This window comes from Leucopleurus acutus (genome assembly GCF_964270905.1).
Source record: "Leucopleurus acutus genome assembly, chromosome: 18".
In the NCBI taxonomy this organism is placed as follows: Eukaryota; Metazoa; Chordata; class Mammalia; order Artiodactyla; family Delphinidae; genus Leucopleurus; species Leucopleurus acutus.
The window spans coordinates 3,891,472-3,916,619 of record NC_139160.1 but is presented as its reverse complement, the minus strand read 5'-3'; the positions used below and the strand labels follow the sequence as shown (position 1 = coordinate 3,916,619).

The window sequence follows — 25,148 nt, the reverse complement described above, 5'->3', positions numbered from 1 at the left end:
GGGAAAATGCAGGAAGACAGAGCAAACCAGAGCATACAGAAATACATGTGAAAGGGCAGGCCTGCCTTGGGCTGGAATTTAAAAGCTCTTTCCAAATAGAGTTAGCCACCAAAATTCAAAACAAAACCAAAAAGCCTTAAGACTGGTTCAAGGTGGACTTCCCTGGCGGTCCAGTGGTTAAGACTCTGCGCTCCAAACGCAGGGGACCCGGGTTCTGATCCCTGGTCGGGGAACCAGACCCCGCATGCTGCAACTGAAGAGCCTGCACGTGGCAATGAAGACCCCGCGTGCCGCATCTAAGACCCGGAGCAACCGAATAAATAAATATTGAAAAAAAAAAAAAAAGATCGGTCCAAGGTAAGACGGAAGAACCATCGCAAATCTACAGAAGGTTCCGGATGCTGCCTCAAGCTGACTCACCACGGCCACATTGTCCAGCTACTCCCCGACTCCCCACCACGTAACTCAAACTCTTCTCTCAAGTCCAAGGTGCGGCCTAGCACATCGCGTGTCAAGAAACGTTCCAAAATTTGAACCAGATAATGGGCGATTTTCTGGAAAATCAGGATGAATATTTGTGTTCAGTGTGCCAGAAGGAAAAACGGGACACATTTTATAAAGCTGAAGAAGGAGAAATGACAGCTGAGTAGCGTGGTCTCATCAGAGGTAAGCAACTCATAGTACGCTTTCCTTCTTGGGAGAAGCCTCTGATTTTCCTTGACTCAACAAGAAATATTTCAGGCTGGGAGTACGACAGGAAGGAAAACATGGGTCCCGTGATCAGAGGGAACATGTCCAAAGAAACGGGCCCAATTCCTGTTTTTGAGGAGAGGGCTAAGTATAGTGTAGACTTAACTGTATGTTATAAATTGGGCATATACTTTGGGCAGACACTGCAGGTGCGATGAGACAATATACCCTGCTCCTACCTGGCTGGCGAGCTCCTTGGAAAGGAAATGACTTTACTCTTTCCAGATGGCGGAGCTGGAAGCAGTGTCATTTGATGTATCCTCGCTAAAATGTAAACAGCACTAATTTTACAGTGCCAGGAAAAACCAAAAACAACTCCTGTTGGAGGGAATAGATAATTTGCTTCATGGCGACTGGGAACTGCTACTTGGAATGTATTGGAAAAGATCCAGAAAGCAGAGGAAGAGGCAGAGACACACTCTCTGAAATGGCAGAAAGATACTTCTGCCGGCATCTCCCTTGGCAATTATCTCGATCGCAACCAAAACTGTTTTTCATGACATTAATTTAACAGTTGAATTAAAATAGGCTGACATTGATTTCTAATCAAATCACTGTGCTCAACCCCTGTACACTGAAAAGTGATCTGACGTAACCAACACCACGTTCTATTTACCTGAAACTAGCTTGATGAGCTTGCAAAATTGAAGAAATTTGGCAAAGGTAACTATACTGTGCCGCAACTGGGCTATGTGACGAGAGCAAATCCTAGAACTAACATTTTCTTCCAGTTCATTTATGAGATTAAGAAAGCATCTTTCCTGGGCATTATAACTTCATTTCCAAGGATTCTGATCCTGCTACTTCAAGGACACAGTTTTAGCAGATACCATGGAAGCAGTGGTAAATCAAGGCATTTAAGAAATTAGAGTTATTTAATGTTCACTAACAGTTGTCAAACTTAGTGAAGAGAAGAAAAAAAAAAAAACACCTAAAATATGTGCTATAAAATTCTCTCTGTCCCCTTCCCTCTCCGCATTAGGTATCACCGGTTGTCAAGATAATGCCAAGATGAAGATTTTTTCCAAAAACATCCTTAACTGTCAGGCAAGAACAATTCTCACTGAGTATGGGAGGAAGGGAGAGAGAGAAATGAAATCTGATGTCTTTTCCTGGAAGGTTTGGAATGAAGTCTCAATTCTCTACCCCAGGGGCCCCAAATAATTATGCTTTGCCCAAAGTAAAGCGAATCCAGGAGCTGCAATTTTCAGGGAAGTTGGCAACTGTAGGAGGTATCATCAGGCCTACCCCAAATAAAAATCGATATGACCTCATTTTGGAGTATTCCAGCTTTTCCTCGCAGATGAAATACAATTTACATTACCTTGGAACTCAGTAGCTTTTTTTTTTTTTTACATTGTACATAAGATACTTAGGAGATAATATATTTTGAAACGTATAAACAAAAATCGAGCATGAATTATTTTCTATCGAACCTATGTTATAATTTCATCCTTGTGATTAATCTTCTCATAGACTTGTAAATTGACACTTCAGGAGAATTATACTTGAAGGATTCCTACTGGGAATTATTTGGAGAAATGAAGAATACTTGATTCCAAGTATCTGTTGATTTGAAATGACTTTCATAAACATACAATTTCCCTTGAAGCATGGGGTTTAAAGCCAGGTTCTATCTGTGATCACATAGCACTGATTTTTAGATAGAAGGAGAAATGAATTTTGAGTTATGTTCCTTAAACCTGATGGAATTTCTAAACTTAGAAATTCTCCCCTATAATCGTGTACAAGCAACATCTCTCTTGACCTTCACACAGCCTGACTCCTTTTTGATTCTATTCTCATATTAAGGTGAAGCACAGGTTAAAAGAAAAAAAAAAAAAAAGACACAACCCCAAATCCTTTATATCTGTTTCTGGCAGGTGGCAGGAGACGTGTTTCTTCAGAAGTCCCACAGCATCTAATACCCTACGCTGGGGCCCACTGAGGACTAACTGGAGGGCATCGGACAAGACCTGGGGTACCACTTCATCTTTCACTTACGCTTTCCACACCACATCTTCCATCAGACACGCGGTAGGAACCAGAAATAATCCCAGCCAGAAGTGCGCAGAGCTCAGGACCATGGCTGCCTGCAAGAAACAGAAGTGACATGTGCATTAATGCTCTTTCAAAAAAAGAGAGAGAGAGATAACTTAATCAGTGTAACACGCCCCATCACACAAAAGCAATAGAACGTATTAAACTAGTGAAAGCTGAAATATACACCCAGGAAAAACGGGAAGGGGACCGGCAGGGTAAGCGCCTTGCCGCGATGTTCATCAGCTCTTGTCTCCATCCTGATATTTTGACGAGTGTTGTCTCCTTTTCTAAAGCGCTTCGAACCCCCACTCTGGTCAGAATATGCTGTCCTAAACCCCTCCTCTGGAGAAATGCTGGAGCCGCCAGACTCCACAGAAATAAACTTCACTCCATAGGCGCCTTGCAACCACCCACGTATCCATCAGTTCCTGGTGCTTCACTGCTCTCCTTCACTGATGTAACACACCTGGGTGCAGGGCAGAGCGGTTCTCAGCACCCAGAGGAGGAAGGTGAACAGGTTACGGTCCTTGTCTTCAAGGAACTTAAAATGGGGTGGTGTCTCCCACATCACACGTGGAAAGGATGTGTCATGCTCATATGCTCTGGGGGTGAGAGGAAGGCTAGAAGGCTGGGAAGACTTCTTAGCGACAGAGTGTGGGATGTGATGGGAAGAGAAGCAGGATTTCAACAGCTACAGGGACAGAGGGAAGGCGATGACAGGGGGAGACACAGCCTCCGATGATGAGACTCCCAGTTCCCAGGATGCAGGGTCACAGAGAATTTGGGAGGAAGCGGGAGAGGGTCTTAAGGAAGAGTTACAGGGGCAGCTGTCAGTTAGGTGAGGACCTGAAAAGAGGGTTCAGGGTCAAGGCAGGGGGAGGGAAGGAGGCGAGGGGGGGAGGGGGGGGAGGGGAGGGAGGAAGGGGGAGGGGGAGAGTTGATTTTGCTCTGAACAGAATCGGGGCTGGGAAGGCAGAGTCCTTAAACTTTGTTTTGAGCGAGCGAGGCCAGAGGGTGGAGCTGGTAGCAGTGGCCAACTACTCGGACAGGGACCGAAGTTAAGTGTGACAGGAGCCTTCACATTCACTGGTTTCTCTTTTCTAAGTGCTCGCCGCTGGATTCTACCGCAATCGATGTGTTCTGCTCCAGCCCACACCTAACCACGTCAGTCTTGCTGCTGAACCCCAGCCTGTAGCCCTGTCTGTGGTGTCGGAACTTTATGACAACAAAACGGAGAAGCAGTGAGATCTGGGGGTAAAGTTGAACACCGACCCTGGCCCTGGAGCCCTTGCTTCCCTTTTCTAAAAACAAGATGGCCAGCTTTCTGGAAGAGCAATTTAACACCTTAAAAATATGTGAGTGCGTTTTGCCCCATCAATTACCCATCTCAGAATGCATCCTACGGACACAAGTAAGAACTTGAGTAAAGAAGCAAGTACAAGAGTATTCACGTAGTGCCGTACCGTCAAAGGAAGTAAGAAATAAGTGTCCCAGAAGAGGACTTACTAACTATACTGTAGTTCCTACACCCAGTGGACTTCTGTGTAGCAATTAAAGGGATGCAGAACTGTAATGTTGACATAGAGAGGTGTGATGCGATATTGGTAATAAAACGGATGGGTTCTGAGCGTCTGAAGGGGACCTCCCCCGGCAACAAGGGTAGGGGTGGGAAAGGACGCAGGATTGGCCCAAGTCTCAGAATTAAACCTGAGATGTGATCTCCTGATGCTGCCCACCCAAAAGCTATGCTGCATCTTTAAGTGTTAAGCACTGTATATATGTCAGTATACATCAATACATATAATAGTTTTTGTAAGTTCTGTTTTGGAATTTCCTCACCTTAAAAAAAAACCACACACATTCCGGGGCCTCAAATGCAGTTCAGTGGTCCAGACCTGGATCCACTGAGACTGTGCAGACCACCAACCCGTGTGCCCCCTGTGTGCTTGCATGTCAGGAAAAAGGCACAAAATGGTCTATCGAGGGAGTGCGTTGCAGTTTTCTTTTCATATCTCTTTGGCTAGCTCTAGTTCCCATTTCTCATACAGAGAACGTATTACTTACACATACAAAAAATTTAACTCATCGCCCTCCCCACCCCACGCCAGTGGCCCAAGCGAACCACAGGAAGGAGTTGGATTATCCAGGTCCTTTCTTTCTGCAAGTCCCACCTTCCCCCTCTAATCCATCCTTGGCTGACCCAGCGACAGGAGGCGGCCTTGTTTAAGATACACTTGTGGGCTACATCCTAGATCATCGGCTGGTGTATTTTGCAAAGAATACAGTCATTTAAGAATACGATTTTCTAGAAATGATAGTTACTGTGATGGGATGGAGGTGTTAGCTAATGCTATGATGACAGTCATTTTCCAAGATATAAGTGGATCCAATCAACATGTTGTACACCTTAAACATACAATATGATATGTCAATTCTATCTCAATAAAGCTGGAAAATATTTTTTCGAGAAAAAAATAAAACATGTTCCAACAATGTGTACTATTTAAAATAGTTTATGAAACTCCATAAGAATTCTCATTGCTGACGGAAAATAGGAAAATGACCTTTGAACTGCCCTGCTGAAAATAGGGAGCCGTCTCCCCAGTTGACAAAGGTTACATGGAAATTTGGAAGCACTGTTGTTTTGTCACTGGTTTTTAAAACTTGGAGCTGTTTTAAAACACATAATGGACATAACTAATTTTAAAGGTGTGTCTCCAGAAAGGTTTCTACTATCCCGATTTTCACACATTGACTGAGGTTTGAGGTACTGAGATCTTTGCTAAGGCCACAGCTTTTGGTATCGAAATGTAGTCAGATTGCTCTTGTTCTCTCAGAATAATAATAAAGAAGTGTTTACGGAGCTGGGCTAGGTGACACATGACATTTAATTACTCCCCCCTCCCCTCTCACCTGTACTACTGAGTGAGGTTTTAAAAGTACCCTTTTGATGTGCTAACAGCCCCACTGGAAGAAGGGCATCCTCAGTTAACACACCTTTAGCTACAATGACTGTTAACCACTTAGGTGCCAAATGCACCCACTGGATCTCTTGGGGTGCTTCTCAGTCTACTTTCAGAACGGATACAGGATGGACAAGAAGGATCCTCCGTGGGGACAGGGCCGCTGTGCTTCTTCTCCTCCCCCTCAGTCACAGTGAGCACGTACTGGGGAGCGGAGTTCCTGCCCCCCAGGCAGCGGCCTCGGGCTACTAACTCTTCTTTTTTTGTTTTTTGTTTTGCGGTACGCGGGCCTCTCACTGCTGTGGCCTCTCCCGCTGCGGAGCACAGGCTCCGGACGCGCAGGCTCAGCGGCCATGGCTCACGGGCCCAGCCGCTCCGCGGCATGTGGGATCTTCCCGGACCGGGGCACGAACCCGTGTCCCCTGCATCGGCAGGCGGACTCTCAACCACTGCGCCACCAGGGAAGCCCTCGGGCTACTAACTCTTGCTGCTCTGGGGGATTTTCTGCATCTGAGCAGGTAGAGCAGAGCGAGGACTTTGGGTTCAGACGGACCTGGGACGGAACTGTGCCTCTCAGCTTTAGACTGTGACACTTGCACGGGTCCACTGCCCTCTGCATTCCTCAGTCTCCCTCCCCGCCGTTAAGATCAGGACAGCAGAAGCACCTCCCTCGCGGGGCTGTGGTACCCAGCACCCTGTTAGCTGTGCTCACAGACAATCCATCTCCCAAACACCCAGGAGCCCTGGACCAAACCTTCCAAAATAAACACACGCTTCTTCCTTCCTTGAAGTCTACCTGGCTCCCCCAACCCCCAAACAGCTGTACAGGGCCCTGTGATGCTCTGGAAACAGCTCCGCCTGTAAAATGACTCCGAAGCGGCGAGTGCGCTCAGGGCTGGCGCATGGCACCCGGCATCTGAGCCCCAGCCAGCTGGCTGCGCTCCATCCCTCAGCTGCCTTTCCGGAGCAGAGCAGTCCGGGGACCCCTCGATGAGACATTTTCTCCACTGTTTTCTTTAACTCTGACAACTGCATCTGAAATTGAGCAGCAGCCCGCGGCCCCCCAGGGATTCCTTCTGCATTTCTCTCTCTCTCTCTCTCTCTCTCTCTCTCTCTCTCTCACTCTTGCCGTTACTTTTTAAGGCTCCTCGAACCAAAGTTCAGATTGCATTTTTTTTTTTTTTAAACAGAAACAAAATGTTCTTGGGGAGAAAAGACTTGACTTCATAAAGAATTTATGATAACCAAATGAGGATGGCCAATGACCCATCCCAAGGACCAAACTGAGCAATTAAGGTGTATGCTTCTACTTTTAAAATGGATCGATTCTTTCACGAAACTAGAAACTTCACAGCAACAGTCCATCTATCTGCATTCCCTCCTCCAGTGGTCTGGAGCCCTCGTTACGTGCCAGCCTCACGGTCCCTTGGAGAGACCTACAGATGGAGACCGCACAGCCCTTCAAGGCTTCATCTCCACCCGCTCACAGAACGTAGGGCGTGTTGTTAAGGTACCTTTTCTTCGTCTCCAGGGATACGTTGCTGCATGCACATAAGAATCCACTAGCACACCCTGCCACAGCTCCAAAGTCCCCACGAGGGTTTCCCAAATAATAGACATGTGTATTAGTAGCCGAAAACCAACCCTCCCCTCTTCCAACCCCTCCCCTAGCATTTCCTACTTGAATTAAGCGACACCGCTGGCCTCAGGCACAAGTGAGAGGTGGGTCTTGGTTTCTGCTTCTCCTCTCTTCTATTAAACCTCTCTTCCTCGGCGTTCCCGCGTACATGATTTCTAAGCCCCACAAAAACCCCTGCAAGAGAGACACTAACTGTTCCCATTTTACAGGTGAGGCAATGAAGGCTCAGGGGTTAAGTGGCCAATTCAAGGTCACCTGGTAAGGGGCTGAGTCAGGATGTGAACCCAGGTCTCTCTGAGTCTAGAGCCAGGGCCCGTCCTGTGGTCTGAGATCCATGTTCTTAACAGACAGTGGCTTTAATGTCTACTCATAATTCACTAGTATTCTTTTTCTTTTTACTATATTTGCCAGTGTTTCAATAACTTTTATTTTAATAAATTACAAGCCTTTAGATGTATATAATCCAGCTTCCATTTTTATCCCAGAAGTCCTACTCTGACTTTTCCAAACATAAATTAACTCTGCTGCAACACTTCTGACCCTTGTCTTCTTCTATTCTGCTTAAAATGTAACATTTTTAAATGATGAATTTAAAAACTGGGCTCTTTCATGGTAATGTCCTTGTTCCAGAGCACGATGCCACGTGCTGACTCAGCGAGCAGGCGTGCCTCATTACTCAGTGAAGCACAGACTCCCACGTCTTGGGGCCCAGTGAACAGACAACACAGCACACGCCCGTTAACCGACGGCTCAGAATCGGGACAGCCTGTGGGTCTGAGTGGGTCTTGAGGTCCTCACTATTCCTCGGTAGGACAAGTCTTATTAAGGTTGGTACCTATGAAGCAAAACCAACATCTTAGTCTTCAAAGCATCCTGGCCGGCATTGACAGGACAGGTGAAAAGCAAAACTTAACACCCGTAGAAGAAAAGGTGGGAGAGTATCTTTCTGACCCTGACTAGCTTTTAGAAAATTTGATACAAAACAGCAGAAACATTGCAGGAAAAGAGAGGAGTTCGCATTAAAAGGGAAAACTTTTGCTCTAAGGGACACCATAAACGATGTTTAAAGAAAAGCCACAGATTGAGAGATTTCCAGTGTACATTCCAATCCCGGTTACACGTATGCTCTGGGGAGACTCATACGTGTCCACAAGCAGACATGTGCAGGAACGGTCACTGCAGCATTTCTGGTGACTGACCTCCACCAGAAGTCAAAAACCTAAATGTTTATCAATAGAGAAGAAATACATTTTGGCATATTTCTATAACCAAAAACAGCATTAAAATGAGCCAGCTACACTTACATCACTCTAGATAAACTTCAAAACCCAGTTCCGAAAAAAAACCAAAGCAATCCAGTGTCGAGGGGGAGGGTGTGTATGATACGACCTATATAAAGTTTCAAAACCCTGCAAAAATCAACATTGCCTATTGTTTATACTTTCTACAGGTTTATACATACATAATACATGTATGAAAATAGTAACATGAAAGTAATGAGAGTATTTCTAGCTCAAGGAGGATGAGACTGGGAGGGCTACTAAGGGCACTCAGCAGCTTGGCTAACATTTCTTTTTTTTTTTCTTTTCGAAAAGATATGAAGCAAGGAGCATGTCAACACTGGACTAGGCTGGGGATATAATTCCACATCCTTTGTCTCTACGTGTGAAGTCTGTCGCCATGTTGAAAAATTCCACCAAAAGTGGGGGGGTCTCTAAGATAGCCAGGGGGACAAAGGTGAGCCTTGATTGGTCAGAGGGCAATGGGCTGGGGGCACGGAGCCCAGTGCAGAAGCAGGAGCCAGCAAGGAAGGGGAAGGTGGAAGCACAGGTTCTGAGGCTGAACGAGGCCAACTTTCAGAAAGTTCTGGTTGTGGAGAGAGCCTGCAGCTCACAATAATGACCACCCTGGGGCGACGGATGAGCTCGGCCATGACAACAAGGAAAGGGCCACAGATACCTGTGCTTGCCGTGTGCTCAGCCCTTTTCCCCAATGAGCTGGCTCCCTCCTCCCCGCAACCCTGTGAGGTGGGTGCTATGTGGTCACTCCCAGCTTACAGATGAGGTCAGTCAGGCAAGAAGGGTCTAGGGTTTGAACCTGAAATGGGGAAGAACCTTTGTATTCTATTACAAGTTCATCACCAAAGGGATGTTTCCTAGAAGCTTAAATTACACACATCGGCCCGACTCTGGGACCCCTGCCCCACCCACCCCCAGGTAATGAGGATTAAGCCAAAACACCTTTGTTTAGCTCCCAGGAAACATCCTGAGCAGGCCCACGTGCGAATGACCTCAGGAAGGAAGAAATTAACACATCCCCTCCGGAGGCCGAACCAGGACTTTACTCCCTCCCCTTTTAGTACAAAAGAAGCCTGAATTCTAACTCAGGGAAGATGGTTCTTTGGGACATGAGTCCAGCATCTTCTTAGCCTGCTGGCTTTCCGGAGAAAGTCACTATTCCTTGTCCCAACACCCTGTCTCTTGATTTATTGGCCTGCGTGCGGAGAGCAGTACAAGCTTGGACTTGGTAACGAACCCAGCCGTCTGACCCCGGGGCCCACACCTTCTCACAAGACAGGTGGGCTAGCCCTATTTATTCGGGGGCCATTTGTACACAGTGACGGGTGAACCTGTGGAGATAAATGAGATCACAAAGAAGGAATAGCGGGTGAGGAAAGGCTTGAGATCAGCGTCCGGGTGATTCCTATACTAGGAGGTGGGGAGAAGGAAAAGGAGCCGGGACTTGGTGAAATCTCAGGGGGAGGGAGTCCAGGATGCAGCTGTGTTCTGAAGGTGAGGAGATTTTAGGGATGACGAGGGGGAGGGTGCTGAGGACGGGTGTGCAGCCATACCATGAGGAAATGGGGGAGGGAGGAGGGCCGGATGGGGCTTGTCCAGGACCTGAGACGGCTATGCGGGTGGGACAGGAGGAGAAAGAGCCTTGGAAGGTAAGAAGTCAGGAGGGGAGGGTGGAGAGTGGTCCCAGGGGGACTGCAGAGAGGGGATGACATGGAACGTGTGGCTTTGGAAATTCAAGCACCAATGTTAACTCAGAGGTGCTGTGGACGGCCTTCCACGACCCCGGGACACACAAGGCCGCTTCACAATCGTTAAGGAACCATGATCCCAGCTCTTCCGGTGAACAACTGACTTGGAACAAAAGTTTCTCTCCTTCTCGCTCTTTCCTTGGGCTCCCAGGCTCCTGGGTGACTCGGGAAAGGAGCAGGAGACCCACCGCGCATCCTGGTTGCACCTTTGTTCCTGTAATTACAACCGTAATTCAGACGAAAGACACACGTGCACGCATGATTAGGCGTGAAAGTTAACATCACAACCCGGAATATGAAATACTACCTATGTGCGATGGGGCTAATTTACATTTACTGCGGGATCCGTACCTGTGTAATTTCCTGGCTTTGGTCTGTACAGTTTTTCAGACTCAACATTTTATTAACTTTTCCTTTAAACCAGCTATCTGTCTTCGGCTAGGATTCCCCATCGTACTCGCATGCGTATTTCCAAGCTGAATATCCTGTTTTAAAAGTCTGTCCATTTCCTCTCATCTCCCTCAGTCCATCTGTATTTTTTACATCGAACCTCCTGGGTCCTCACCTTTTTTGGCTCTGTAAATTTAATTAATGTACTTTTGACTTTCTTTACCAGGTCACTGTTGAAAATTTACATAAAACAGATCCAATTGTTTTTCATCACGCTCTAATAGAAACACATCAGCTACATTTCCCTTTCCCATATATTTCAATTCCTCTTTTCAATACAGCTTCCCAAGTTTAAAAATTCTTAGATACAATGGCATATGAATGCTTTTGACTGATTCTTCTATAGAGAGCCTCCTACATTTCAGCATCCTCCCATGTTAGAATTGGGTTATCATGTAAATAACATATGATACCATTTGCTCTTCATAAAATCATCTAGACCTTCTTTTTTTATTTTAAGAGTTCAGCACAAAGATTTTACTTTATTTTTCAGTTATACATATATATATATTCTTTTTCATATTCTTTTCTATCATGGTTTATCACAGGATATTGAATACAGTTCCCTGTGCTCTACAGTAGGACCTTGTTGTTTATCCATTCTATAGATAATAGTTTGCATCTGCTAATCCCAACCTCCCACTCCTTCCCTCCCCTCCCCCTCAGCAACCATAAGTCTGTTCTCTGTGTCTGTGAGTCTGTTTCTGTTTCATAGATAAGTTCATTTGTGTTGTATTTTAGATTCCACATATAAGTGATATCATATGGCATTTTAGACCTTCTTTTCTTATGTCTTTGTTCCCCTCGATATTGTTGAAGGCTCTGAGGGATTTCTTGTGCTTTTTTAGAACTGTCTTCTTATATTTCTATTACTTTTGGAGAAATGAAGATGTTCTCAGAGGAGAAACGAATACGATAATTAGCCTTCTTTCCCATTATTTCAAAAACAAAGCCAATGAGGTTACTTTGAGTCTCTGTTAAAAAAGGAAATTCCAAGCTGACGGCATGAACGAAGTCTACTAACGCATTTGAGATTTTGAATAATACAATTATTATTTCAAGGATCCACTTTGTTTTTCCTCATAGTTTTACTTATTTACTCACTACGGCATTGAATGCCAATGATATATAATTTTGTGTTTCCTTTATCTCTTTTTTTCTTTAAAAACATTTATTAGTAAGCCATCGTCACTCCTTTGTTCTCCATATTAACAACCTGCTTTCTCCCTAGCACAAACATTTATATGTAGCCCCCGAGAAAGCAAAAACAAAAAATGCAAACCAACTCTAAGGCGGGAATAGCTGAACGTACACCTTTGCCTGTAATTCCTTCTACTGAAATCCTTAACAGGCTATAAACAAGTTGGCAATGAAACCAATGGAAGAGAAAAATCTGAAAAAAAACATGTTTCCTGAGTTCTGTTCCTCTTAGAATCCCTATTTAAATACTTTGCCTTATTTCTAAATTTTTCTTCGATGACCCTCACTGGTTGAGATGATTCTAATCAGAGCATCCCTTTCTTTGTGGCTGTTTAAATAACTTCATTTTTTTAAACCAATAACACACTGAAATGTACTGACCAATGCAATTGAATTGTATGAGAAAGCTCAAACTGAAGTTCATTAAACCCACGGCATCACCTGGGAGCACTTCAGGTAACTGCCTTCTGGTTAGCTTTCCACAGAGCAGCGCTCAGGAAGCGCTGAGGTGCACAGGTGGTCTACTGTGCAGATACTAAAACTGTCACCTACAGCACTGTACGCTTTGGACCTCTAACTCACAGTGTCTTGGGAAGCGGGCTGAGGGTTTAGACAATAATAAAAATACCGCTGGTGGAACAGCGGGACAAAGGAACTTCAGGATGGCAAGAAACGGGCAGGGAGGGACGGCTCTGTGTTACATTGGGGTAAATCAAGGCCAGCCTTAGAGGAATGTTCCTGGAAGCTGGGTGAGGGAGGGATGGCCAACCTTCCAGGGCTCTGCCAACTGTTTCCCAGTGACTCACGTGGAGTCAATCAGAGGAAGCGACTCTGATGCTTCCATGTCACGGTCCCACTAATTAATTCACAGATTAGCGTTTAAATGAACATCTGTGGGACTAGGGCTTCTTCCCTTCTCGCTTCAGCTGGACTTGAAGATGGTGGCTTGCGGTTTTTCTTTCAATTCAAGGACACCAGGAGAACACTTGTTTGGAGTCCGGACCCGCGGGCCCACGGAGGCTTTTTCCTAGAATATCTCACTGCAGGTTCAGCAGGGCCTGTCCACGTCCCCACAACGAATTACTTCCGCAGACACCGGGCCCACGGCCTCCCCGAATCCTCCCCTGTAATCCCCAACATCTGTTCTGTGTCCAGCGCTGACCAGCGGGGGAATTGGCAAGTCCTGGCCGTCAGCATCACACAGCTGAGCCGACAGGCTCACTCGGCAACAGCCCTGTGATCCCAGCTGAGCACACCGGACGCGGCGAGGCTCTCGGCTAAGCCCTGGGCGGCGCAGCGGAAACACCTGTTCAGAACTTGTTCAAAATAAATGCGTGGTGAGCATTTCGAGGGGTCAGGTGGACAGCAGCCGTGAGGATTACGGAGCTCGGGGTCCTTGGGTGCGTTACATACCCCGATTCCTAGGGTCGATGCGCGCCTGTCCTTCTCCACATTTTAACTGAAGCTGCTGCATCTGAGGTTGGCTTGGGGCTTTACTCCTCTCTGGGTGACACGCAGAACTTCATGAAATCCACAGCTTCAATCTCAACCAAACGTCCCATATTACCCGATTTGGGGCTCAAGCCTAATACCTATCGTGCTGTTGTTAACAGGATGTTTGATTTATCTGGAGAGAATATGACGCAAAGTAAACATGAGTCTCTGCATCAGTGCAACACCTCTGACAGGGAAGCACAGCCCCGCTTCATCCGGTAGGCGGTCCAGCTGGGGAAGGTGACCCGACACCTCTAAGCCTCATCATCAGTGGAGACGGCGCGTTTTATTTAGTTATGGTACCGTTTGGTTCCAAATGCATCCAAGGGGGAACGAGTAAATATGAAAGAGAAAAGAAGGCAGCACAATTGAACACGAACTATCGAGAGAGACAACATGTCCCTCAGCTGGGCAGCCTGCCTGATTCCCCAAAGTCAACACGGCGAGCTGAATGCTGACGTGACAAGCTCCCTGAGGCCACGTGCACGCATCTGTAAGCTGGGGCCATCTTATCCTTGCGGGCTGCTTGCCGGGCACTGAGCACCATATATAAAGAGCCTAGTACGGTACCCGGCACTGGACTTCTTTAGTACATTGCAGAAGTTGGCAAAATCGAACCGTCTACAAGGGTATCTGAGGCCATTTGCGGTTTTTCATTCAAGACCCTGCCCTTGGCTTTCCATCCCCTGCCCCGCGCTCTCTGGCCACATTCAACTGTCTACGTCTCTTCAAATCCTCAAGGTTCTGTTTCGTTTTTCCTTGGCCTTTGCCCATCTCGTTCTTGGTTCAGTCGACAGTGCCTGCCTCTGCCGCTGTTCTGACTGTGAGAACTCCTCTTTCCCCCTCCAAGATCCAGTTCTCCAGGCAGAATGGCACGCATCCCTCCCCTGCATCCCTCTATAATGGTGACAGTTCTATTGCTGCCATTTTCCACATGACTATTGTCTGCCAGGCGCCGTACTGGCCACTCGCCGTCCCGTAAGTTAATACACACGGATGGCCCTACAGCGACAGCCATAGCCTCTACTTCACAGATGTGGAAAGTCAGGTCCAAAGAGGTCACATGATCTTCCTCTGGAGCCAGAGGTAAGAACCACCATCTGATCCGGGTCCGCAGACCCCAGAGTGCACCCCCCTTTCCACTGTGTCTTGTGATTCTGCTTTTTTTTTTTTGCGGTACGCGGGCCTCTCACTGTTGCGGCCTCTCCCGTTGTGGAGCACAGGCTCCGGACGCGCAGGCTCAGCGGCCGTGGCTCACGGGCCCAGCCGCTCCGCAGCATGTGGGATCTTCCTGGACCGGGGCACGAACCCGTGTCCCCTGCATCGGCAGGCGGACTCTCAACCAGGGAAGCACCACCAGGGAAGCCCTGTGATTCTGCTTCATGCTCAAGGATGCTGCCCTGTTTCCTCATCTTCTTCCTTAGACTGAAAGCCTCCTGATGGTAGAGATGTGTTCTCTACGCCCCTGTGTCCTCAGCAGCTGATGTCAGAGGCGGCCACTTATTAACAGGTTCACTGGAGACAGTGAAGGGGAACCCACTTTGACAGAGGCCAGCCATATACACTACAGGTTCTACACTGCCGGCTTGGTTGGAGTATAAACATCTGGAAAGGAAGTTAAGGCCCGGCACACAAGTACCAACCAGGTGCCACCTGTTCCTAAATCTTTAGCAACTGACACCAAGTATTTTCATCCAGACTCTTAAGGATTCTTCCACTGGCATTAGGCAAACCTCCCCACTTGGGTGGCTTTCCAGCAATTAGATCAAGTTAGTCCGTAGCCTGTGGGTCCCTTTTGAGCCAGTGACTGAGGAGTGACCCTCTCTGAGGGGCTGGCATTGTGCTCTCAGGCCGGACCACCCCAGCCCTGGGAGACACGGCTGCTGGCCTGTAGGTACCACCAGGACCGTGATCCTGGCACTAGTTCCCCTGGAAACCTGACTCTTTGAGTGCTGTCTTCAGAGCGAGAGCCCCGTCACGTAACAACCAACTGGCCCCAGCAGCTGAATTTCTGCAGCTGCCCTGGTCACTGAGGAGGCCTGCTGGGAAGGCCGGTCACGTGGACACGCTCCACTGGCCTCAGCCTGCGTGTGCCCACGCGTGGAGCCTCTCCTGCGACCTTGAGGCCCTCTTACGTTGGGTGAGCTCAGAGCTCTGAAGCTTTGAGGGGACCCAGGTGCACAGCCCTTCCTGGCTCCACTGGCTGCAGCAATGGGGGTGTGCCTGCCTGTGTCCTGGGATAATCACGATAACCGCTGCCGCCTACTGAACACACGTCCCGAGCCAGGCATCCTGCTAAGTCCCTGGACACGAATTCCTTATTGAATTAACACAGCAAACCCTATGATGTTGGCACAGTTTCCACTACCCCGACCCCCCTCTGGCAGATGACACAGCAAAGCATAGAGAGATGGTGACTCGTCTGAGGTCACACAGACAAGAAGTGGTCCAGCTGGGAGACCCCGTGCTCTGAACCGTGGACTACAGTGTCTCTCAGGCAACCCCGTGTCTTACTGAAGCAAAGGCCATCAGGGAGAAGTAGGAAAGAAATCCGATATCATGACTGCCAAACCAGGCAGAAAAACTGGGCTGGCCCTGTCGTGTAATCCGGCATCAGCAGAAGGAAAGCTGAGTAAACAGAAGTCAGAGTAAAAGTTCATCGACGACTCACAATAACGCACTGGGAGTGGGGAAACCTAACCGGGAGGATGAAAAGTGAAATTTGGGGGGCATGAAATATGGTTCCTTTCAGCTCTAAAGCCCGTGACTGACTTCCCCAGCAGGCTTCGGGCAATGCAAACACCCAAGACAAATCCTAGAAGCATATCTAATGGAATAAGCCAGATTCTGTTTGCTTGCGTTTTTGAGGCATCAAAACGGTTCCTCTCTGTGCTGACTTTGGCTCCCCTGCAGTTTTAATTAAGCCTCCCAAGGCTCACAAGCATATTAAAATTAGGCAGAAAGAAAACCTGTGGCCTTTGATGCCAAGGGCTGCTAAGTGCTGGCCTTCCAGTTTGATCTCTGCTCGGGCAGTTTCAGCAGATGCTCAGAGTCGACCTAAAGGAAGAATTTTCCATTTATTTTGCTTTGTGGGGAGGGGCCGTGATTACTCAAGTGATGAAAAAGTTTCTTTCTTGGGGGAAGCTGCGACAAAACAGGTACCGGGAATCCCTAAGTGGGCTGGCATTTCTCGTTCGAACCATCCCAGAAGGAGGGATGATGGCAGGCCTCCTCCCCTGTGTTGCTCTCTGAGATCCACCGTCTGCACAGCATCCGCCCACCATCGGTCCCACTCTTTTTCTGCTGGAGGGGAGGGAGTCACATCACGCCACCGGCCATCGCTGCGTCGTCATTTCGGCGGCTCTCATCCTGTGCGGTCCAGAAACGGTGACTGGTTTCCTCTCCGGCACTATAACGTGAGATTCTGGAGGAGACTGTGTCTCGTTGGTCTCCCTTGGTAGGTGCGCTGGATACACCCCTCCCTCGCCCGGCCTTTAAAGAAGCTTTGCTGAAACACTTTAGGGAGTTTGGGGTGTTTTTGAGCACGAGCCCCCCGTTCTCCTTGCTCAGCCCTGCAATAAACCTTTCTCTGCTCCAAACTCCGATGTTTCAGTTTCTTTCGCCTCGCTGTGTATCGGGCACGGGAACTTGCGTTGGGTAACGCGGGCTACTCTCTCAACAAGCCTGGGGGTGAAGAAGGGCACAGAGTAACTTACGGGGTGGAGACTTAGGACAAGTAAGATGCTTGGGGAGCTCATGTTAGCGAGAAAGCCAATCAAGACAGACAAATTAAAAACGTACAGGAGGTCCCAGGATTAGGCATGGTTCTTATACTTGTTTTGTTTTGGGGACAGGGAGTATCAGGTCGTGTTTGTGTGTAACTAAAAATCCAACCAACAGTGGCTCAAACAACAAACAGTGGCCGATTTTGCTTTTTCTCCCCAGATATTTCTGGAAGAAGGTATTTGCTCCTCCATGCTCTGGAGCACCCAGGCTTTCCCCGTCCTTCGGTAGCACCACCCTCATTGTTGGCTTTCATCTTTCCTCTCGCCTGTGGCCTCGTGGCCCCAAGAGGGCGGCAGTAGCACGAGACACTCCATCTGCCTTCCGGGAGGAAAGCGGAGGTAGCCCACCCAGCTCCCGTCATGCAGGAAGGCCCTGGCCCACTTCCTTAGTGCCCACTGGCTACTCGTGGCTCACAGGGCCACTTCCAGCTACCAGGGAGGCTGGCCACCCACATATGTGTCCTCCTAGCATCCTTAGCAGGAAGTGGTGGGAACCCAAGAGGTTGTTACTGGCGCTTGAGTCAGCCATGGGGATGCAGATGGTGACCTAGGGAAGAGTCTTAGCATATGGAGCGATCACACAGCTCCTAAGAAATAAGGTGAAACCACATGATACGGAGGAGTTCTGAGAAAGAGAAACACAAAGCTGAAGGTGGTGACGGCTCAGTCACCCGTGTGGGGCATGGGACTGTCCTCTGATAAAGCATGAGGGAGAGAGGGAGGGAGAGAAGTGGTGACCTCGGGAATGTCCCACTGGGCAACATGGTAGAGCGTCTGCACGAGGAGTGACCCACCAGGCTTGACGCTAGCACAGGAAACCTAGGACTATGTTCCGTTATTGAAACACCTCTTCTGATATCAATTTCCTTTTAACTATTTAGAATAATCATTTCAGTTTTCTTAATAGGTTGGCTTTCAAATTTGTGGGAAATTCTTCCTCTTTATTCCTTTCAATATTTAAGGGATTGGTTGAGCTAATTTTGGGGTGTAAATATCAATGGAGGCTTAAAGTAAAGAAAGGAGAGAGGACTGAGAAATATTGTCAACAATTTCCATGTGAACACAGAGAAGTAAACGGAATAAGTAATTCTTCTACCTTCTTCAATTACATAATCATTGAAAGGATTCTGGTATCTGTTATTCCAAAGGGAGTCTCCTTAAATACGTCCTCTGTCTCCTTGCCTCTTCCTTAATAAGGCCCCCTCGCCATCTGCTTTGGGAAGCCCAGAAGTGTCAGGGAAGTTGTTCCTTCTGCCAAGCTGGAGCTCCTTTCCAACGTTCAGGGAGAAAATGTGGGTTTGTAGAACTTCCCAATTGTTTTCTCTGGGGTTTGAAACCATAACACTTCCATTCAGAGGAAATAGTCTTAGGATGTTTATTTTTTCAGACTTCATGAATATTAAAAGCACTGTGATTGAAGCCAAAACATAAGAAAAATGAAGGCAGTGATACCAAATGCGGCTGTTCTGCTTTCAAAGCCGTCTTCATCCGTGTAAAATGTTTGAAGCAAAAGAAGAGAAATGGTAATAAACATAAAGCAAAATCAAACGCGGTTCTAGGGACACGGTGGCCACAGCTCTCTCTGGGCTTTGGACGCAGCTGGACAGTGGCGTGGGGAAGGACGGCAGTGCTCTGTGAGCAGACACACTTCAGAGAAGGAACAGAACACTGAGTTTTCAGCTGAAAACTCAATGTGCCAATTCCTTTTTAAAGGTTCACACGTATTCAGCCCGGATATATCATGAACCTCTGAGGATTTACATATCTCAATGTGAAGAACTAAAAACCAGTGAGTGGCTTAGATAAGACCTTATGAATACTCAGACCTTTTAAATCTTCAGGTGCCAAGATGCATTTCCCAACGTGAACCCATTTACTCCAGTGAGCATCAGACTACTTCTTTTCTAGCCCTGCTGGCCCAAGAGCAGCCCCATGGGTGGAGAAACGCTAACTGGCATTTCGACAACAAAAGTTCAGAACGCTGACATAGCCACCTGCCCATTTGGGGACTAAGTATGATTCAGGGACCCCCATGCATCAAACCTGGTCTATTTTTTTTATGAGAAAAACCAAACGCTTCTGAAATGAAGAAGCTGTTAAATTTTGTCCGGTGAAAGTGATAAAATACTGAATCTTAACTTTTTCTGGTGTGTTGAGTAGCACGGGAGGGAGGTGAAAAATACCATGACAGTGGGGTTCCCAAGCACAGGGACCAGACGTGTGGTGAAGCAGGGGAGCCCAGTACTGAACTAGCGTCGATGCGCTCGTCTTAGAACAGACTTTGAGCCAGAGACACCAGGAAGGAAGGAAGGAAGGTGAAAGGATGGAGAGTGGGCAGGAGGGACAGGAAACACAAAATCAGCAGAGAAGAGGGAAGTCCAGGAGAATCTGGGAACGCACATTGCCTGCTGTCCCCGTGGTCCTCCAGGGCTTTCTGGAGTCAAGGAAAGTTACTACCAAGCCATTTTTCAGTTCATTAGTTCATTCTTCCGAACATTTCTGTTAACTAAATAAAACTACGTTAGCTCTGCAGTAAGTTAAAATTTAACTTTTTGTTATCGCTAATAACTGATTTTTATTTTCAAACTTTAAGCTTATTTTTTGAGACATGATCCATCAGTTCATGTGTTTCTCATTCATTCATTTAGCAAAACCTCCAATGAACACCCATCATCTGCCAGACACAGTCTCACATGCTAGAGATACCATGTGCTCAGCGGGGACACAGGTCACGCCCTCCAGAGCCTCCACTCTGTTGGAGAAGAAGGATGTTAAGTGAATGACAAGGGCCTTGAAAGTGACAGAGTGGGCAACAGGGCATCTGGAGTGGATGGCAGTTGAGGGAAGGAGAGGGGAAGAATCAGGAAAGACTCCCCTCAATGAGCCATTTCTCCGCAGAAACCTGAAGCAGGAGTGCAAGTTGATCAGGTAACACGGGAGGCGGGCAAAGCTCCAGAGCCTGGAGAGAGCCTGCAACGTTCCAGGAACTAATACAGCAGAGCAGAGAGCGAGGGAGGGCTGGCACAGAGAGGAGCTAGATCGGGGAGGATCTTAACATCTCGTTTAGAATCTGGACCACATCAAAACGTCAAGATGAAGCTGTGACAGACACACTCATACTGACGTAGAAGAAAGATGATTTAACCGTGGAAGATGTCCTAAAACAATTGAGAACTTTAGCCTGAAATCTTCAAAGCTAAATCTTCTTTATACTTATCAGTGTACCTACAATCACACCCACAAGAATTGCATTTTCATCTTAGACGATAAGGCATTTCTCCTCTCGTCCAAAGCTACCTTCTCGTCCTGAACTGATCCCACTTCTTCCCCTTCTGTGTGCATTTGTTACCCTTGCCCCTCCCCCCTCTGCCCTCTCTCCCATCTCTCTGGTCCTAGAACCTCTTCTCTCCTACTGCAATGCTGTCCTGCCCCTGAAATCCTGGGGAAAAGCTCCATTTCCCTCAGGAGCTGGCTGAGGGGAGTCACTATTACACTTAAGAAGTTCCCATAGTTTCCTGGACTCTGCCCCAAAGTTGACTCTGTTCTTTTGTAGTTTGAGGTAATTTGTTCCATGTATATATTTCATGCACTACATAGAACATATTTACTATATGCTGTTTCTTTCTCTAAGTCTTTAAGGGCAATGGCCAAGCATTTCATCTTTATATTCTCAGCACATAGCTCAATGCCTGACAGAAAGGAGACCCACCAAATAATTTTTTTTTACCTGAATTCCGTAAAAACAGCAAACATTTTAAAGTCCTTGTGATTCCCCAAAACTACCTGAGAGAAGACGCTTCTGTGAAACAGAAGTACTACACCATTTGCAAAAAACGAAAACACAATTCAGTCTTTTACCTGGTTAGCTCTTTTTTTTCTTTGTTTTTTGCAGTACACGGGCCTCTCCCGTTGCGGAGCACAGGCTCCAGACGCGCAGGCTCAGCGGCCATGGCTCACAGGCCCAGCCACTCCGCGGCATGTGGGATCTTCCCGGACCGGGGCACGAACCCGTGTCCCCCTGCACTGGTAGGCGGACTCTCAACCACTGTGCCACCAGGGAAGCCCCCGGTTAGTTCTTAATGAGAATTATATACAGTATGAACCAAAAATATCTCAATGAAAAATCAATTTAAGATACTGTTATAGGTTGAACTGCATCCCTCTCAAATTCTCATGTTGAAGTCCTAACCCTCAGTATCTCAAAATGTGACCTCATTTGGAAATAGGGTCATTGCAGATATAATTAGTTAAGAAGAGGTCATTAAAATGGGACCTTAATCCAATATGACTGGCATCCTTATAAAAAAGGTGAGGGCTTCCCTGGTGGCGCAGTGGTTGAGAGTCCACCTGCCGATGCAGGGGACGCAGGTTCATGCCCCGGTCCAGGAAGATCCCACACGCCGCGGAGCGGCTGGGCCCGTGAGCCATGGCTGCTGAGCCTGCACGTCTGGAGCCTGTTGCTCCGCAACGGGAGAGGCCACAACAGTGAGAGGCCCGTGTACTGCAAAAAAAAAAAAAAAAAAAAAAAAAGGTTAAGTGTGGACATAGACATGAACACAGGGAGAAAGCCATGTGAACATGAAGGCAGGAATTGGAGTGATGCCTCTCGAAGCCAAGGAATGCCAGAAATCACTGGCAAACCACCAGAAGGTAGGACACAGAGGCCTGGCACAGATCCTCCCTTATAGCCTCAGAAGAAACCAACCCTGCCAACATCTTGACCTCAGACTTGCGGCCTCCAGAACTGTGAGACAATACATTTCTGTTATTTAAGGCGCCCAGTGTGTTGTACTTTCTTACAGCATCCCTAGCAAATGAACGTGGATGTTAACAGGTCGTCTTCTGTTTGTAGTTCAGTTGCTCTTGTCAAACCTTCTGTTACTCTCCTGTGGGTCGGGGAGAGGCACGGGAGGAAACTGGGAAGGGGTAGGGCGTGTCTGATGGGATGTAAACCATAGACATGACCAACCCATTTGATTCTTGCAAAGACACGGGAAGGTGAGTTGAAGGGCTGCTGACCGGGTAATAGTCGTTTCCCTACCCATGCCAGCTATCTGCAAAAGAAGGACCCTTTGATAATGATATGAACTCACCAATTAAAAAGCCAGACACTGTAACTATACTATCATTTTCTGGAATGTCTTATGCAGCCAGAGAGTAACTTCACAGAAAATGCTAGAATCACACAATCCTATCTAGATGATATTCTTAGAAAAAATAATGCCAGAAAGGAATTAAATGGTTCAACTCCTCTGTCTACAGAAAGACGAAGACCAAAGCCATGATCAAGTACTCCTTCTTTGGATGTGGGCAGCATTTTTAATACTCACAGGACCTCCAATCCCTTGTTTTGATAACTTCCAGGTACCAGGGGACTTACCGTCATCCCCATTTTACAGAAGACAAATGGAGGCCAGCAGTCAAGTTATCCCCAGGCTACAATGTAAGTAGATGGTAGGTAGATGGTAGGCTGGAATCTGAACTTGATAACTGGAAGCAGTCCCATGATCAATCAGTGCAATTTCAGTCTCAATCATTTTTCTAAAATAAATGGTGCCTGGATGGCATCAACATTGAGAGGGTAACTTCTTAACTTGAGAGAAGGTAACGGTAAACAGCAAAAGAAGATGTCACGCCCTGTGCATCTCATGCTTTTCAGCGCCTAGACCAGCCCTTGGCGGCGGAGGCCACGGCTTCGCCTACCGTCTGCGGTGCCCAGCAGAGTGCTGGCTGGTGGAGGGCAAACAGTCAACGTTCACTGAACGTGAAATAAAAGACTTTAAAAAAAAAGGCTCTTCTAGGAGATTCCATGAACTGGCAAGTCGATCGCTGCTGCTCTTGGCAGGGCGATGCTGGCGAATCTGGTTATGGGAAAACTTCACTGCATTGTTCGGCCAAATATGATAACTGCCAACCTTTTCTGATGTGAGGAGGGGCGCTCTCTTTTACACCGTGTTCCTCCCAAGACATGTGTTTCTAGGTCGTTCTTGACTTTGTAAACAGGGTAGCCGAGTCTGGATCTGTTTAACCCCACCTGTTCTTTCCCTTTCACGTTGATAACACAAAGAAGACACTCCACCTTCAGATCTGGACCGACACAGCACAGAGTCCAAGACTGCCCCTAGAAAAGAAGGCGTTCCCTGGGTTTCTAACAGGTGAGGCTCTGGGTCCAGTTATGGGACTGAGGCTACTAGGATTAGAATTAGCACATGTCCCTGGCTGGCAGCTGCCTGATGGCGACAGATGAGCAACAAATGTGTAGCAGACCGATCCCCCCCCTTCGGTTTGGGAAGTGCGGGATCTCTGGACACACACAGGCGTATGCGCCGTGGCGTCGGATTCTAACAGCAGGCCAGAGAAAGAATGCCAGGAGTCACTCACCCTTCTGCGTGGTCTCTGAAGGGGTTCCAGTAATTGCTTATTTATAACCTCTGAGCACTTGGTGGCCGTCCCGGCAAGGAGCGAGCAGCTGCCTGCAGGAAACCCACGGCCCTGCCCACTGACTGCAAACACATGTTCCTTTCTGTCACCTCGAGGAAGAGTTGCAATTCCGTAATGGGAGAGTTGTCAACTGATTTCCTTCTCTTTGTGGTTCACTGCAACTTCAGGATCTAAAGGTCTCATCATCCTGTCACCAGCCACTATTAATACCTCAAACGATGTTACAACAGTAAGACCAACCGTTCCTGTAAAATCATCCTTTCATCCTAAACTGTACATTCGCATGGGGCCCCACTCAGAAGGAAGCACTCAGATAGCCAAATTCTGAATGCTGGAATCAAATTCTGAATGTTTAGAATAAAAATTCTTAACAAGCAATAGTGAGCTGACCAGAGAGATTTTTTTTCAAAATTGCATGTTACTGGTTAAGATGACAGACTCTTTCGTATTATTTTAGAGTTGAAGAACGCATCCATTCCGAGGTATAGTTTCACCTCCTTATGTTACAGATAAGATCCGGGCAACCACCCCGCCAGGATCTTCCTGTTCGATTCTGAAACTCTGAAACTGCAGCTAATTCTCACCCTCCAAACTTCACACAACAAGGGTGTCACTGTTTTTACATTTCAGAAGTTGAAGAAATAAACCAGAGAAGGAAAATATTCACTACCTCAAGAAGTTATTTAACTTATTTCTGGGTTAGAAATCTAGTACAATATACGTTTCACTTTTATACACATCTGATCAAATAAACACCAAGAACTACACTTCAAACTATAAAATATGGAACTGTGCCACAATGTCTCATATCCCAACAAAATAGCATATCTTGGCCTTTAAGTCTTTCATGCAAGCATGAGATTACAGGTAAATTAATTAAACACAACACACAGATGTGAATTACTTTCAGTTCAGTTTTTCTAATATCTGATCATCACTTATATATTTTAAAGGGGAAAAAAGATTCAACAATATGTTCGCCTTGAAATTTGCTTACGCTAGCTTATTCTGTTGGAAGCAAAGTCTTTTAGCCTTGCTGTTGAAATCTGTTAATCTTATTCACGAGTCGTTGCTCTTATTGTGTGTGTAGGAGTGGGGAACACAGGACAGTGCTGCTTCTTGGAACGTCAGGAGAAAGACAGAGTTTCTACCCTCTGAATCCTCACTGCTTTTCCCCTGGCACGTAAAGAAAAGTGAAGTAAGAAAATGTTGGGAACATTCGGGAAAAGGAGTCTGTTAAAGGCCAAGGAAGGGCTGGGAACTTGAGATGCTGGGGTCAACTGCAAAACTGCAAGGATGGGGACCCCTGTGGCCACCTTAGCCAGAAACAGTGCGAT

The 25,148-nt window shown here is 47.1% G+C and overlaps 1 protein-coding gene across 1 annotated transcript in view; it reads right to left on the bottom strand.

Annotated features, from left to right (window-relative positions):
- Positions 1–25,148, bottom strand: part of ATP8A2 (ATPase phospholipid transporting 8A2) — a 526,430-nt gene that overhangs the window by 51,228 nt on the left and 450,054 nt on the right. The window contains exon 34 of the mRNA XM_082859361.1: positions 2,755–2,843. Coding sequence (XP_082715487.1) covers positions 2,755–2,843 — 89 coding nt within the window. The remainder of the gene's footprint in view (positions 1–2,754; positions 2,844–25,148) is intronic.